This window comes from Xyrauchen texanus, chromosome 14, assembly GCF_025860055.1.
Source record: "Xyrauchen texanus isolate HMW12.3.18 chromosome 14, RBS_HiC_50CHRs, whole genome shotgun sequence".
NCBI lineage: Eukaryota > Metazoa > Chordata > Actinopteri > Cypriniformes > Catostomidae > Xyrauchen > Xyrauchen texanus.
In genome coordinates, this window is record NC_068289.1 from 20,556,642 (window position 1) to 20,573,797 (window position 17,156).

Genomic DNA, 17,156 nt, shown 5'->3' on the forward strand with positions numbered 1-17,156 from the left:
GTTTCACTGTGTTTATGTCTGTTTAAAATACATTTGTTGAACTGCTGTAATCTTATTATTATAGTAACACTTTACAGTAATGTTCCATTTTTTAAGGGTTTATAAATTGGTTTATTAATCACTAGTAAGTTATTTACAAATGCATTATAAATAACGGACATCCAATTATAGTAACATGCATAAAAAGGGAAACTTTTATCCAGTACTTGGCATTTTAACTTACCACTATATAGTAAATTATTAATTAATACACTTAAACATATTTGGTAAAAACCTCAAATGCCCTAATTCATGATTTCTGTAACAATGCAGCAAAAATCAACTACTTTATAGGGATAAAAAAAGGGATTATGTAATTTTTTTCCTGTCTACTTTGTGTATATATTCATTATTGTAATGTCTTGACTCACTGGTGTTGCCACTTTCCTTGTCTCGTTGAAGTCAAAGGAATGGTTTTAACTAGTCCTAGTTACTAAAGTCCTCTGCAAAAACACTTCATGCATATTCACAGCATATACAGTGTATCCGGAAAGTATTCACAGCACTTCACTTTTTCCACATTTTGTTATGTTACAGCCTTATTCCAAAATTGATTAAATTCATAATTTTCCTCAAAATTTAACAAACAATACCCCATAATGACAACGGGAAAGTCGTTTTAGGAAATTTTATAAAAATAAAAAAATCACATGTACACAAGTATTCACAGCCTTTGCCATAACACTCAAAATTGAGCTCAGGTGCATCCTGTTTCCATTGATCATCCTTGAGATGTTTCTACAACTTGATTGGAGTCCACCTGTGGTAAATTCAATTGATTGGACATGATTTGGAAAGGCACACATCTGTCTATATAAGGTCGACAGTGCACAAACCAAGAGCACAAACCAAGCCATGAAGTCCAAGGAATTGTCTGTAGACCTCAGAGAGAGGATTGTATCGAGGCACAGATCTGGGGAAGGGTACAGAAAGATTTCTGCAGCATTGAAGTTCCCAATGAGCACAGTGGCCTCCATAATCTGTAAATGGAAGAAGTTTGGAACCACCAGGACTCTTCCTAGAGCTGGCCGCCCAGCCAAACTGAGCGATCGGGGGAGAAGGGCCTTAGTCAAGGAGGTGACCAAGAACCCGGTGGTCACTCTGACAGCGCTCCAGCGTTTCTCTGTGGAGAGAGAAGAAACTTCCAGAGGAACAACCATCTCTGCAGCACTCCACCAATCAGGCCTGTATGGTAGAGTGGCCAGACGGAAGCCACTCCTCAGTAAAAGGCACATGAAAGCCTGCCTGGAGTTTGCCAAAAGGCACCTGAAGGACTCTCAGACCATGAGAAACTAAATTATCTGGTCTGATGAAACAAAGATTGAACTCTTTGGCCTGAATGGCAAGTGTCATGCCTGGAGGAATCCAGGCACTGCTCATCACCTAGCCAATGCCATCCCTAAAGTGAAGCATGGTGGTGGCAGCATCATGCTGTGGGGAACTGGGAGACTAGTCAGGATCCCTATGCACACAGCCAATATAACAAAGGAGTGGCTACGGGACAACTCTGTGAATGTCCTTGAGTGGCCCTGCCAGAGCCAAGTCTTGAACCTGATTGAACATCTCTGGAGAGATCTGAAAATGGCTGTGCCCTGACGCTCCCCATCCAACCTGATGGAGCTTGAGAGGCCCTACAAAGAAGAATGGGAGAAACTGCCCAAAAATAGCTGGTATAGCTATTGGCAAAAATAATTGGTGCCAAAGCTTCAACAAAGTATTGAGCAAAGGCTGTGAATACTTACGTACATGTGATTTTTTTTGTTCTTTTTTTTTTTTTTTTTTTTTTAATTTGCAAAGATTTCAAACAAACTTCTTTCACATGTCATTATGGGGTATTGTTTTTTAATATTTTGAGGAAAATTATGAATTTAATACATTTTGGAATATGGCTGTAATATAACAAAATGTGGAAAAAGTGAAGCGCTGTGAATACTTTCCGGATGCACTGTATCTTATAATAAAACCTGATGACTATTAAACCATACTGAACTTTATGTACATAGGTTTCTAAAGTTAAAAAACTTCTTAATAAATGCTTCATATACACTTTACATTAAAATACATTATCAAAGGCTACTAATGTTGAATAAGTTTTAAGCATTTATAACATGTCAGGTAAAATGGTTCACTCTTTAGCAAGTATTGCATGAAATTCACCCTTTTTGTGCATGTCGTTATAACTGCATATCAATGATTTGTAATGCATTTGTTATTAATTAATCTCTTTATAATCCCCTTAACAAAGGGAACATTAATGTAAATGTTATTAACTGCCTCAACAATAATGCTCCCATGGCAAAACACATTGCGGAATTTCAATGACCAACTAGTCATTTCTCCCCTATCAACATAATAAACATCCATAAAAATGCATTTCATTATGTCAAATAGGACAGTTCTTTTGAGATAAATTAGTTCAATGTATGATGTTAACATACACTCAAAACTACCTCTCCAGTCCATGAAAGACCATTTATTGAAACCAAGCTGCAAAAATGATTCGTTCTACATAATCTGTGACTCTGCGACATCACACAGATGAATACGTCATCATACAGGCTCTGGAGGGGAGTACCGGGCGGTCCCGCCAGGGCGCCGTTCTCGGGGCACAGGTGGATTGCAACCGCTCTGTCCACCTGTGGGGCCTCCGTGTACATGTGGGCCACCCTGCCGTCATGGGTAGTGAGAGCTAACAAGCGGAGGGGTCGGTTCCAGGCAATAAAAGGTGCCCTCCACAACTGCGTCAGCTCGTCATGCACTTCCGGGAACAACGGTACCGGGGGGCGTGTCTCGGCGCCCTGATCTGAGGTACCAGTCATCGAGTCATGAAGGCTGTGGGGACGATGGAGGGTTCAATTTCCAAGCCCATGCTCACGGCAGTCCGGGCAAGCATGTCGGCCATCTGCGCGTCAGCCTCAGACTGGGCGTGCTGGCCTGAAGGTGGCAGCCCAGTCGAGTCCTCTGCATCAGACGCCTGGACGCAGCAGCGATGACTTCATTCAATTCCTTGGGCTCTTTTATGAGTGAAAACTCAAACTCTTTTAGAGAAATTAAACACTTTTAAGGAGGGGAAAACACTCTTTTAGACAATGAAAGTGCCGTGGACTGCACAGTGTGCAGAGAGAGAGAAAGCCGCTGGAAACATGCAGTAAGATGCAACAGCAGTGCTTCTTGCCAACAGAGGTGATTGGAACAGTGGTGAACTTCAGCTTGCTATTGCACAACCGCTTGGCTCCGAAGAAAAAATCTGACTGACAGACGCACGCCCGCTTCCCTATATACCCGTATGTCTGGGGGCGGGACATGCAAATTCAGTCTGCCAATTTCTCATTGGCCTTTTCTCAAGTTCAGAGACCCCTTGTGTCAATTAAGTTGACACAACGTCCAGTGAGTGACAGAAGGGGAACTTCTGACTTCAACTGTATTTGATAATTTGAGTACATTTCATAGGTAAATGAAATTTTACTTTTCAGAGCTGGTGTTCTCAGTAGCACCAGGCTTGACAATAAATAACCGTAAAAATGGTTTTACGGTTTGCACGTTTTTTTACACAATTGTTAATGTTGATTTTGTTGTTATATTTAGAAACTTCATGTTTTCTGCAGTCTGAAGTTCATTTTCTACTCAAAATGACCCTTTCATGAACAAAAAAATTATCTGTTGATTGTTACCATCATTGTGTTTTGTGAACCAAGTGCTCAGGTCTGTGTGCGCAGCTATGGATCTTGTTTCCATCGCCATTTAAGCCAGATGATGTTGTCTAATGTACTAAAAGCATGCATTAAGCTTCCCTGTGGAACTTAAGGCTTTGTTCAATATATATATATATATTATATATATATAAACCTTAACTAACATTTTAAGAGGGTGTAAGGGAAAGGTTAAAATGTATGATATGGCCACTCTACTCTATTCTTGAATAGCCAGACTTTTTGGGCATATATATATATATATATATATATATATATATATATATATATATATATATATATATATATATATATATATATATATATATATATATATATATATATATATATATATGCCAGACTAGTTTACGTTCAACAAAGCATCTAAAAAAATCCAGCCAATTAGATTAAAGCTTGGCAGGTAGAAAGAGTGGACTGTGTATGACTTGAAGTAAAAGTGTATTCTTGCATTACATAACAATGGAACATTCTGTAAGACTGATTCTGCTCTCTGTTAAACAAATGCACTGTGACTTAAAGTGAATTAAAAACAACAGCATTTTGTAAACCACACAAACTTAATTGTGACTGATATTGCCAGAATATTTGGATGAACCCTGACAAAGCAAAATAAGAATAAGAAAAAAAAAAACTTATGACAGTAAATATGAGAAATTCACAGAGCTGTGACAAACTGTCTGAGCACTGCACAAAATGACCTGTGAGGTCAAAAGGAACAGGAGCTCCACACACAGACACATAAATCTAAAAGAAAGGATTTCTTTGCTGCCTAGTTTATGTTAACATGTCAAACAAATGTTGTGTTCTTGTGTTGTTGAGAAGGAAGGATGTAGTATTATCAGAACAGGTGCAAACAGAAGAAAAGACAAGAATCATACTCTCTTCTTCAAGTGAGTCAAGTGAGGAGAAATTCTTTGTGCGAAATCACATTTTTAGAAAATGTTCATGTCTGCAATATAATGTTTTTCAAAAGAATTATAATGTAGACAGCCATGACCATGCACAGACATACAGTACACGGCAATATAATTACTTTATACTGTTTGACCAAATCCATCAAACGTTTTCTTATTTTCCTGTCATTCCAAACCCATTCAACATTCTTTCTTCTGTGGAGCAGAATATTAGCAGAATGTCCTGACTGCTTTTTTCCATATAGTAAAAGAATAAAGGGGATTGGGGCTTTTGAGCTCCAAAAATTACAAACAAGCACCATAAAAGTATCATAAAAGTAAACAACTATTCAGCAGAAGAAAGAAAGTCAGATGGGTTTTGGCTTTCATTTTGGTGTGAAACTGTTGTTTAAGACTTTGAATGGTCATCGAGAAATAAGAAGACAATCACAGAGACTGTCAGCAGATGATCATGACCCTAGACAGTTTTCATCTGGCCTGATTGAAGGATGAACATCGGAAGATTTCAAAAATTGTGTTTGTGGGTAAAAACAAAGCTTGTGTTTGTGGGTAAAAACAAACCTTATTGAAGTGTTTGGACGATGATCCTGGGGAATTGTTGTTCAGATTCTCTTTGTCGGGCATTCCTATGGAAAAGAAAAGAACACATCATTTGAAGAGCATATATTCAATATATATATATATATATATATATATATACATATATACGTATATATATATATATATATATACATATACATATATATATATATATATATATATATATATATATATATATATATATATATATATCAGTGGCGGCTGCTGGTCTTTCAAAGAGGGAAGCTCATTTTCGGCCTACATTATAAACTTATTTACCCTATTTTTTGCACTAAATCAATCTTAGGTGTTGATCTGCCCTGCTGTTTAATTCTAATTTTTTCCTCATAAGGAAGACTTTCAGATGGCTTCGCCAAAATCAGGTCGACAATATTAGCACCGTCTGCCATCGTGCGCAGTTTCACCCGTACGACGCTAGCCTAGCCTACTTTATGAATGAATGAATGAACGAACGAACGAACGAACGAACGCTCTAAAACAAAATATATTAAACTTGGTAAAACTGAAACAAGGAATGTGGTGTATAATTGTGTGAAATGTATTATGCAAATTGACTAGCAATTTCTCCAAACAAATATAAAGAAATAGGTTGCAGCAGTTTGTCTTTCGACTACACATGAGAAATCCGCGATGGGACTGAGCCTGAAATAGCTTCAGTGACTTCTTATAGTACAGATTCGCTGTCAATCAAAAGGAGATGCAGTCTTTCGACAGATCCTCCAATCATCACGCTGAAGCCCGAGTCCGGCCAGCCCACTCCTCATTCACCCCCAGAGACGCTGAGCGTCCGTGGGCGGGACATAATCGCAGCATTTATCCAGTGACCGTCTATTTTCGAGCACTGAAAAAACTGTTCAGAGCAGCCCCGTTGAAGTCAATGGACGCTCGGCTTCAACAGGGAAATGCACTGACGCTTACGGGAATGTATGAGAAGTAAATCGAGTCAACCGACCTGCTATATGTAATGTAGCTGATTCCCTGCAATATATATATATATATATATATATATATATATATATATATATATATATATATATATATATATATATTGTAGGGTATGCAGGTCAGGTTTGGGGAATGTACAATTAATTTTAAATGATCGTAATCAATGATTAATCATACGGGTTGACCCAGATAAGAATACATACAAAAACGCCCCAAAAAGGGCTTATATAGTCCAAGAGTCTGCTTCAAATATATATAGATAATTAAACACAACGAATTATAATTAATTAGGAATATACATTATATACAGACAGGCTATATTAATTTTAATAAACCCTCAATGGAATTGACCCGTGAGGCTACACGAACCAGTCAGTTCGTCCACTGAACCACTTTGCTAAATACTCTTGATCAATTCTCCAGAAGGTTTATTCTTAGTTATAAGCCTACTCATCAAAGCACGTTAACTTACTTTGATAATATCAGCTCAGTAGCTTAAAATCGCACATTAAAGAGGCTTTGTTTTATGACCAACAACCACAGACAATCAAGCGTATAATTGATTTTAATACAAGGCACTATGATATATCACTACACTTACAAACAGACATTTAACATAGAATAAACATAAAATAAGCAAAGTAAACAATAAGGAAAATAGATGGATTATTATAAGGATAGCCAACTTATTACAACATTCAACCCTTAAGAGCCAGCAAATGGAATTACACACTTCAACGCGTTTGAATTTCAGGTGAAATAATACTTGCACACTGGATCTTTGCGTTGCTGAGCAAGACTGCGTGTATGTCGTATCCTCGTGGCGTTCTTGAGACGGAGGATTTCGGTTCGGTGTTTCCAGAGCGTGGAGTTGAAACTCACGTGTAGAGAGAGTTGAAGGGTTGTTCCGAGAAGTTCGAAGCGTCTGAGAGGGTAGCTGTTGAATAGTTGACGAGTGTTCCGGAGAGTTGCAGAAGATCGGGGGGAGAAGTGAGAGAGTGTAAGATGGCTTGAAGAGATCCAGAAGAAGTCCAAGGGAGGTCCAGAAGTGAATTGGGGAAGTAAGAGATGTAAGAAAGCTTGAAGAGATCCGGGAGCATCCCAGGGGAATAGGTGAGATGAAGTGGGGGCAGCAAAAAAAGATAAGAGTAAGAGAACGAAGAGTAAGAGTGGATACAATTTATAACCTTAGAAAACGTGTCCCACCTCTCATTGGCTCGAACAATAAGAAGGGTGGAAGTTCCAGGCGGGAATTTGGTTTATTGCTCTTTGTTCTAAGGGTGTGCACCCTGGAGGGGTGGTAGCCAATGAAGAAATTAGGAGATATTCTTGTAATACTAATATGTTTTTGTTATCGACATATCATGTACACAGTCATTTCGATCTTCAAAATACCACATTATAGAGACCAAATGTGCCACACATATGATTTCAGTTAACCATAGTATGCAAAGTCTGAAACATTAACCCATTAGAGTTTGCAAGAAAACATAGACCAAACAACAGAAAAGGGTAATCATGAGATGGAACATTAGATACATGTCAATACATTTATCACATGGAAATATATATATAGAATATATAGGATTAAAAGGATTCATTTCTCCTTCTCAGTAAGAATTAAGTGAGAGTCAGCAATCTCTGCACATTCCTTTGGAGGTCGTAAAATTCTGCCTTATTTTGGGCATGAGATGTCCCTTTGTCCGGTCAAGGCTCATTTGCATGACCGGGTCCGGCTTTGGCTTGAATAACTCAAAAGATGGTAAAACATAGCAGAATACAATTCTAAGGTAATCTTATTTTTATATTCAGCTAGGACAAGTCATAAGGTTTAATTTGATACCAAGAAATGTATTTAGTACACTAAAAAGTGGATATACGCTCTCAGGCTATTAAATATACGGCCTCAGTGTTTAAACTCTACAACAAAACAGGTTTCAACTAGTTTTGATCTAACATCAGAAATACACAACATATTAAACGTATTTTCTTAAGAATAAACATTTCTAGGTTTTAACTGAAAGACACACACATTCTCTGTTGCCAACTTTTCACGTGCCCTTTTCTCACGTGGTGAAGCACAGGGTGTCACATGTGCGGAGGTTTTTAGAAAGCACCACGAGGATCCTCTGTCAATAGCTGGAGTGTCTCTCTGTCAATAGTTCATTGTACTATCACAGGCTAGCTGGTGCTATTTCGGTGGTCTTATAGGGAGTTCTTTATATTCATGAATCTGCTGTGTTAATGATTATCCTTCATTGATTCCTCCAGACGCTACAATATATATATATATAAAAGATATTTTCAATAATTTTAACATTAATAATTTAGTCAGAAGTCAGACAGAGAGTAAAATACTCTCCATTATCAACCTTGAAACATCAAAGTCTATCAGAAACACTGATGGAAGAGGACAAAATATAGCGTAATCTTCAGTAATGGTTCCTGAGGGGTCGCAGGGAGCAGGCCTGGGTCACCTAAAGAAATACAAAAGCTTTCTACTTCAGGAACAATAACCATCTTAGGCAAGGCAAGGCAAGTTTATTTATATAGCACATTTCATACACAATGGTAATTCAAAGTGCTTTACATAGAAGAGATTAAAATAAGCATTAAAAAAATAAGAATAATTGAAACAGTTTAGAATATAAAATAAAATAAAATACAGTACAAACAGTTGGACACACAGTGGCACAGTGCTCATTCAGTAAATGCACAGCTAAACAGATGTGTTTTGAGTCTGGATTTGAATGTGACTACTGTAGGAGCACATCTGATCTCTTCTGGAAGCTAGTTCCAGCTGCGGCTCGCATAATAGCTAAAAGCAGACTCTCCTTGCTTAGAATGAACCCTTGGTATGGGGGTAGAATTGTTGCATTATTCCAAATAAATAGATTATGATCCACAAATAAATGTAAAGAGATTCACAAAAAAATATCAAATTCACAAATAAATAGATTAAGATCCACAAATAAATGCAAAGAGTTTCACAAAGAATTATAAAACTCACAAATAAATAGAATGAGATTTGCAAATAAAAAATATATTTACAAATGTTGTTTATACCACAAACACAACTCTGCCTGTCATTTATTTGTGAACCGCTTTTTGTGCATTTGTAAAGCCCCTCACGCATTTGTGAATCGGTTCCTGTGCATTTGTAAATCCCCTCGCGCATTTGTGAATCGGTTCCTGTGCATTTGTAAATCCCTTCGCGCATTTGTGAATCGGTTCCTGTGCATTTGTAAATCCCCTCACGCATTTGTGGATTTTGAAACACTTCTAGCGTCAACGTGCAGATAAATCCACAAATAAGTGGACTCCACCCACCGTTTACTCAAGCCAATCAGATAACGGCCACATTGAGCTGACCAATCGTAGCACGTTCTCGCTACAACCAATCACGTTTTGGCTTACAACCAGGGCGGGAACAGACACCGAACTTGAGACCAACGTCAGTCACTCTTCAACATGGCCGATCAGGAGTCGAGACAGGTGAGTGACGCTAAATTACCACAATAAATTAACTGAAGTTAAGCAAGGTTCCTGATATGTCAATATTTGTCATAACTAATCACAGCGTTATTGTTAAATATCCAAAAGAAAACATGTAACGTCAGTGTTTCCTCTATCGCTACTGTGTGTGTGTGTGTGTGAGAGAGAGAGAGAGAGAGAGAGTGAGAGAGAGTGAGAGAGTGTAAATAAATAAATGTATGTGAGTCTCTAACGTTATCTGTGTCTGTTTGTCTGTCTGACTGTCTGTCTCATTAAAACTGTATTTATTTCCAAGATGACTTACTGAGTTAAACACTCAAAATTACATGGTCATGTCATGATGTAGCATGCTACAGTTTAAAATATTGTTGCCATATAATTAGCCATCTACTCTTCATTCAGTTTTTTCAAAATCTAAGAATATAAATTCTATTATGTGCAGTATCCACCAATTATTAGACTAATATTCCATAATGAACAAGGTTTATTGCATTGACCAAATGTTTTGTTTATGCATTATAGGACACAGTGAGGCAACAAGTCCTTCATAGACTACATTCCAGAGTGACTTATGCTCTGGAACACCCGCCTCTGGACATTGAATACTTGCAATTTGTTTGCCGTCAAGAAATGACTTTGATTACTGCCATGTCAGCAAACATTAGGATTTCACAGGACTTGGTCAGAGGTTTGATGGACTTGGATTTACTTATTCAGCAGCACAAGGAAGGTCAGCAGGTGGCAACTTTAGTGGAGACTGAAAGACCACAAGGATGTGGACGTCTAAGAATCCATTTATCAAGAGACAGACTAATCCACTTTCTGAAGCTTGGATTACCCCAGGAAACCATCAGTAAAATTTTAGGTATCTCTCGTACAACTATCCATCGTCGGATGAGAGAATGTGATTTGTCTGTCACATCCCTCTACAGCAGCTGCACAGATGAAGAACTTGATTCATTGGTGTCTGAAATCAAAAGCACAATGCCAAACATAGGGTACAGGGTTGTCAGAGGAGCGCTCATTGCCAAAGGACATAGAGTACAGTGGGACAGAATTCGTGCATCTATGCATCGTGTTGATGGTCTTGGTGTTCTCTCACGGATGTCCCAGCTTGGTTGTGTTGCTCGGCTGAACTTATTCTGTACCATACCCCAAGTATCTTGTACATATAGATACAAACCATAAGCTCATAAGGTAATGTAAATTATTTTTTTTAGAATGCATATTTTTGTCAAATGTGATGTGTGAGCAAATATAATTAACATTCCGTTACCAAAATATGTAACATGCAGTTTTTAGACCCGCATTTTATGGATATACAGGTGTCTATTCTAGGGCTAAAGGCAAAGCTAATATGACGACAAATACTTCAGTGATATTATCCTTTTTTCATGCAACATGCTTTTGCTCTGATGTTTTCTCCATCAAATTAGATACAACATGGTTATCTTTGGGGGTGTGGATGGATATTCAAGAAAGGTAAGAAATTTAAACCTACTTTGTATAGATTCTGTTTGTAAGAAGAACTGTAATATAAAGGAACTGTATTATAAATATATAAACATAAATTTGGTGGAAACCAGTCACTGTAGGTAAATGAGTTGGCATCATTTTGTACATTTTATATTCTTTCAAAAAATAATGTTTGTTACAATGGGTGATTATTTGTTTTTCAGATCATGTATTTAAGCATTGCAGACAATAACCGCTCTGAAACAACTCTTAGATTTTTCGAAGAGGCAGTAGAGGAGTTTGGTTTTCCCTTAAGGTAATGTTTTATAACCCACAAATTTGACTTAATTGTAAATCTTATCAGTAACACTGTACAGTTTTGCCCCTTAGAATGTTTTTTATTTTTGTTATACCAATCATGTAAAAAGCCTGTGCAATTTCATTGTTTTGTTTGGGGTTACTTGAATGGAATGTTACAAAATCCTTAGACACATTTATATATTAATTTAATTTAGTTGATGGTGTCAGTTAATTTGAACCTGTTTGCAATTTCTAAAAATCCAATTTTAAATTGTAATTACAGAGTACGAGGAGATCATGGAGGAGAAAATGTAGGAGTGGCGCGCCTGATGTTTTTAATGCGAGGAACAGAGAATGCAAGCTTCATTGCTGGCAAGAGTGTGCACAATCAGAGGTAAATGTACCACATCCCTACTCGGCATCATTTATTGGGGTGATGGTTAAACTCAACATCATTTTCAGTGTGCATGTGAATTTTTCACCATGTAACACATAATGTAATAAGTATTATGTAACTAATAAGTTACTTAAATAATACTCATATGTTCCTAATAATACTAATAAGTAGTAAGTATTGTTATTGTAATAAAATGTTCATAATGTAATACTTTTCTCAAAACGTAATAAAATCTTGACATTACATTATGAGTTGGTACACACCATGTCAGTCATTTTTATACGTGTTTTATCAGGATTGAACGCCTCTGGCGGGATGTTTGAATGTGTGTCACCACTGTGTACTACAACATTTTACATCATCTTGAGGACTGTGGCCTTCTTGATCTAAGCAACTTCACCCACCTCTTCTGCTGTCATTATGTTTTTTTACCTCGCATACAAGCTAGCCTTGATGCTTTCCGGGATGCATGGGATAACCATTCCATGAGGACAGAGGGCAACCTAACCCCAAATCAGCTATGGGAGACTGGCCAGTATCAGAATCCAATAACTAACCCTGAGGTAATTATTTCCTCTTACAGTGCATTCTTGGTTTTGATTTCTTAGTATTTTTTTCCTTACTAGACAGAGGGAAACCCTACAATTGTTCTGTTACTGATTTATTGTGGTAGAAATGTCTTAGTTAAAAACAGGGGTGCCCAATCCTGTTCCTGGAGATCTACCTTCCTGCAAGTTCCACCCCTAATCAAACACACCTGAACCAGCTAATAACGATCTTCAGGAACACTCATTGTTACAGACAAGTGTGTTGGAATTGAACACTGCAAGAAAGTACATCTCCAGGAACAAGACTGCACCCCTGGTACCAGAACCACATTTATTTTTTTTGTGTTTACCTTTAGATGCAGTATTCTGATTCTGCTGCAGTTGAACAAGAGCGTGGAGATGGTGAAGACATTCACTTTGGGGTCAACGTGCCTGCAATTCAGAGGCCGCAACTCACACATGAGCAAATTGAGCAGCTTGTGTCACAAATTGACCCACTGCAAGAGTCTGATTCATTTGGAGTTGACATATACCTCCAGACTCTCACATATGTACAGACTTTGGTTGAAGAAAGGGTAATTTGAAGGGTCTTTTTCTACAGTTGTAATTTTTGTCCCCTTATCATGAATTGTAAAAGCAGTGTCTTTGAGTCCTTTAGCCAGGATCATCAGATGACAGCAAGGTTGTAAAATGTCCTATCACCCATTGTATTTTACTACATTTGTAAATGTATATGTAGTTGTATATAAAGTACAATATATCCAAAGACCTTAAGATGGGTGTAAAGAATTGATATGTAAAATAAAGACAAAGACTTTGGAAGAACAAGAAATGTATTTCTTGAAGTAGTTTATTTTAAATAACTAATGGTAGACAATGAAAATCTCAAATGTAAATAAGTCAAATTAATAACTCTCTTATGTGCAAGAAAACATTTCTAACAGGTGCCTACAAAATGAACTGTAGATATGTGAATGACTCCTTACATTCAATGAAGAACATAAGAACTGGACTTAACTGGACTTGTGTCTGGACTTAACTGAGTCCAAATCCATTAGATGCTGTGTTTGCACAAGATTTTAAATTGCGTATGTAGACAGCAAATTCTCAAACCTAAATTAAGCAAGCAAATTGATAAATCCCCTATCTGCAAGGAAGCAACAGTTGTATACAAGAACTGTAGATATGTGAATCAATGAATAAGAACCACATATTCTGAAAGTGTCTAGACTTAAACAAGTCCAAATCCTGTAGATGCTGTGTTTGCACAAGCGTGCAAAGTATAAGTAAAATCACCCATTGTCAGAATGTCAGCAGGAAGCATTAGGGTCCTGCTGCAGGTGGAAGCCTTGAAAAACCTTCCCCTCCAAACTTTAACCTGCAGGCTCTTGGATGGCACCTCCCATCCAGTCCAAAATGTCAAGAGCTTTTGCAGCTGGTCTGTGGTAGCTGTGTGGACAAATAATCACAAGATGCATACAAACAACTCAACACTTTTTGTAAGGCTGCACACACTAACATTTAACAACTTTTTCAAACAGCAATCATAATTAAAGGGTTAGTTCACCCAAAAATGAAATTCCGTCATTAATTACTGACCATCATGTCGTTCCAAACCCGTAAGACCTTTGTTGTTCTTTGGAACACAAATTTTTGTGTTTTTTGATGAAACCTGAGAGCTTTCTGAACCCTCCATAGACAGCAACATAATTACCACTGTCAAGGTCCAGAAAGATAGTAAAGACATCATTAAAATAGTGACTACAGTGTTTCAACCTTAATGTTATGAAGCGACGAGAATACTTTTTGTGCGCCAAAAAAACAAACAAAAATAACGACTTTATTCAACTGTCCGCATATTAAACAGTGCAGCACTTCCGGGTTGTATGTCAGAACACCGGCTCAACATTGGCCAGCTCCTGCATCCCACGCATGCATCGTGGTGCTCATGTGAACAGCGTCGACCAATAAAGAATCTCCATTCTAACGTAGAACCCTGAAGCACTGCACTGTCTTTACAACGTAAACTGCGTACAAGACTGACGCAGACTAGAAGAAATTGTTGAATAAAGTTGTTATTTTTGAGCACAAAAAGTATTCGTCACTTCATAACATTAAGGTTGAAGCACTGTATTCACATGGGCTATTTTAACGATGTCTTTACTAGGGGTGTAACGATACACGTATTCGTATTGATCCGTTCGGTACAAGCCTTTCGGTAAGCATTTTTAAACTGAACAGTTCGTGTGACCATTTTTCCTGCCGACTAAAATTTCGTTATTTCAAATGTAGGCACGTGGCAAGCGCGCTTATAATGTAGCCTAAGAGACGCTGGCGTGACCACAACATTTCCCAACATCAAATGGCAAATGTAATGCAAGCGGAACGAAACTGAGCTACTTGTTATTGTGTGGTTGACGGACCGTTCATGAGTTTGGACCAATGCAGTGCGAGCCGATCTTAATCAAGCAGCACTGTTACTACACAGCAAAATCTAGTAAAGAAAAATTTGAATTCGCCACTATTTAATAAGTAATAACATCACTGCGAGATCTAGTGAGAAACATTCACATTTCTCCGTTATTAACGGATCAAACAGCACTGATGTGGAAACCAGGAAGAAACATTGTGCCATGAATAAAATATCCAGTATCCACAGATCAGCAACATTCACCATGGATTTACTGTAGTAACACTACTAACTGTAACCATGGAAGTTTGGCAGGAATAGTAGGCTATAATGCTTTCAAGTAACATTACGTCGGTTTTATTTTGACATTATGAATACAATTGCTGCCCTCAAATGTTAATCTGAACTAAAATAACCCTTTTTTATAACTATTACAATATTACATTTCATTTTGTCCAAGGAGCTGTTTTTGTTTTATATGCTCCTAAGAAAAGTCAAGTATAGCTCCATCATTGCTCAAAGTTAAAAAATCATACTTTATGTTGTTAGTTTTAATAAAAATGTAATTAAAAAAATTTAATCAAGGAAATTTCTCTGGCATTTCTTTCTTTTTGCTGTTTCGAAAACGTACCAAACCGTACCGTGACAAGTGTATCGTATCGAACCGTGAAATTTGTGAGCCGTTACACCCCTAGTCTTTACTACCTTTCTGGGCCTTGAAATTGGTTGTTGTGTTGCCGTCTATGGAGGGATCGGAAAGCTCTCGGATTTCATCAAAAATATCTTGATTTGTGTTCCGAAGATGAAGGAAGGTCTTACGGGTTTCGAACAACATGAGGTTGAGTAATTAATGACAGAAATTAAATTTTTTGGGTGAACTAACCCTTCAAAAATAGTCTTACAATAAACAGTTTAAACAATACTTTTACATAATTATTGTAATTAAACGAACAATTTATGATAAAGCTTAAACTAAATATGAATAATAATAATAAATATTGCTAATTTGACTTGCAAAGTATTCAGTAACAGGAGCTAAAATAATTTTTACAAATATGTGGAAAAGGCCATTTTACCTTTCTGAATGTATTCACGTAGAAAACGTATTTGGCGAGTGACGACTTCAGGGCACAATCTGTCGTCGGCGTCATCGTCATCATCTGATTCAGCAACAGGCCATACAATGTGCTGAAGAATTACCTAAAATTAAAATGGAGCAAATCACTAAATCAAACTGCACATGAGGTAGAATTTGCATCTATTCATGTAACGGATATACCTCTGGGCCATACTCCGCATCACTTGCCCTTGGGAAGAGCACTTTAACTGCATCTTCTCTTTCAGTGATCAATGGCCAGATCTTTGTCTCTTTGATTCCACACCTTAGCTGCTTTACTTGACATTTAGTCCTATACAAAACCTAAGGAAATCAAGTACAGTAATAAAACAATATTTTAAGAAAGTTTTCTTTACACATCTCTGGGAATTAATGGATCTGAGGAACTCTTATTAGTCACTAAACACCTGCAGTGCAACAATCAGTGTGTCCAACATCAGAGAAGTCAAAATGAACAAGGTAAGAAATAAGATTAGATATTAAAAGATTTTTTTTTAAAACTCACAGCATGTTGCAGCATCCTATTAAAGAGCCATTTCCGGTGGTCTTCGGAAAACCCAGGAAGGTCCCACATAACAGAAAGTCTAGTGATTTCCTCCCTTTCCTCTTCTGAAATTTTACGATTCCCTTCCAGCTGATAAATGTTTTTATTACAAGCTTGCAATTACAATACTTAATTTGTATTAAAATCATACAAACCTTAGTATCAGATAATGATATATTCAGTATATGAGTTTACCACAGACTGGTATAAAGCATGCAGGGAAATAATTTATCATATTTTCATTTCAGTATGATGATAGAAAATGATAGAAATGTTCAGCACCTACCAATTGGATAGTATGCCTCTGATCCACATCAGGACAGTCTTTCAGATGAATCTCTGCAGTCTCAATGGCACCACCCACCAACACATGAATTATGGCAGGGCTAATCCCAGGTAGCAGAGGGCCACCGTGGAGAAATGAGTGGCCAATCATGCGACCAGCAACAACAAATAAGTCGCTATCAAGCAGAGTTTGACTGCAGCATGGAACAAGGTGATCCTGTTCACCCTCAAACAGGAGTGTTATGTCTGCTACACCTGAAAATAATTTTTAAAAATAATTTTAATGGTACACTATTAATATTCATGGCATTTTTTGTATAAATTAGGATGATATTGACACAAAATTGCAATTATATAATGAATACCAAAATTGAGAGAAAAACCAGTCCTCAACTTC

General features: G+C 37.4%; 1 protein-coding gene across 1 annotated transcript in view; it reads right to left on the reverse strand.

Moving 5' to 3' along the window:
* Nucleotides 1–17,156, reverse strand: part of rapgef4a (Rap guanine nucleotide exchange factor 4a) — a 96,145-nt gene that overhangs the window by 33,138 nt on the left and 45,851 nt on the right. Inside the window, 1 exon segment of the mRNA XM_052141762.1 lies at nucleotides 5,225–5,289. Coding sequence (XP_051997722.1) covers nucleotides 5,225–5,289 — 65 coding nt within the window.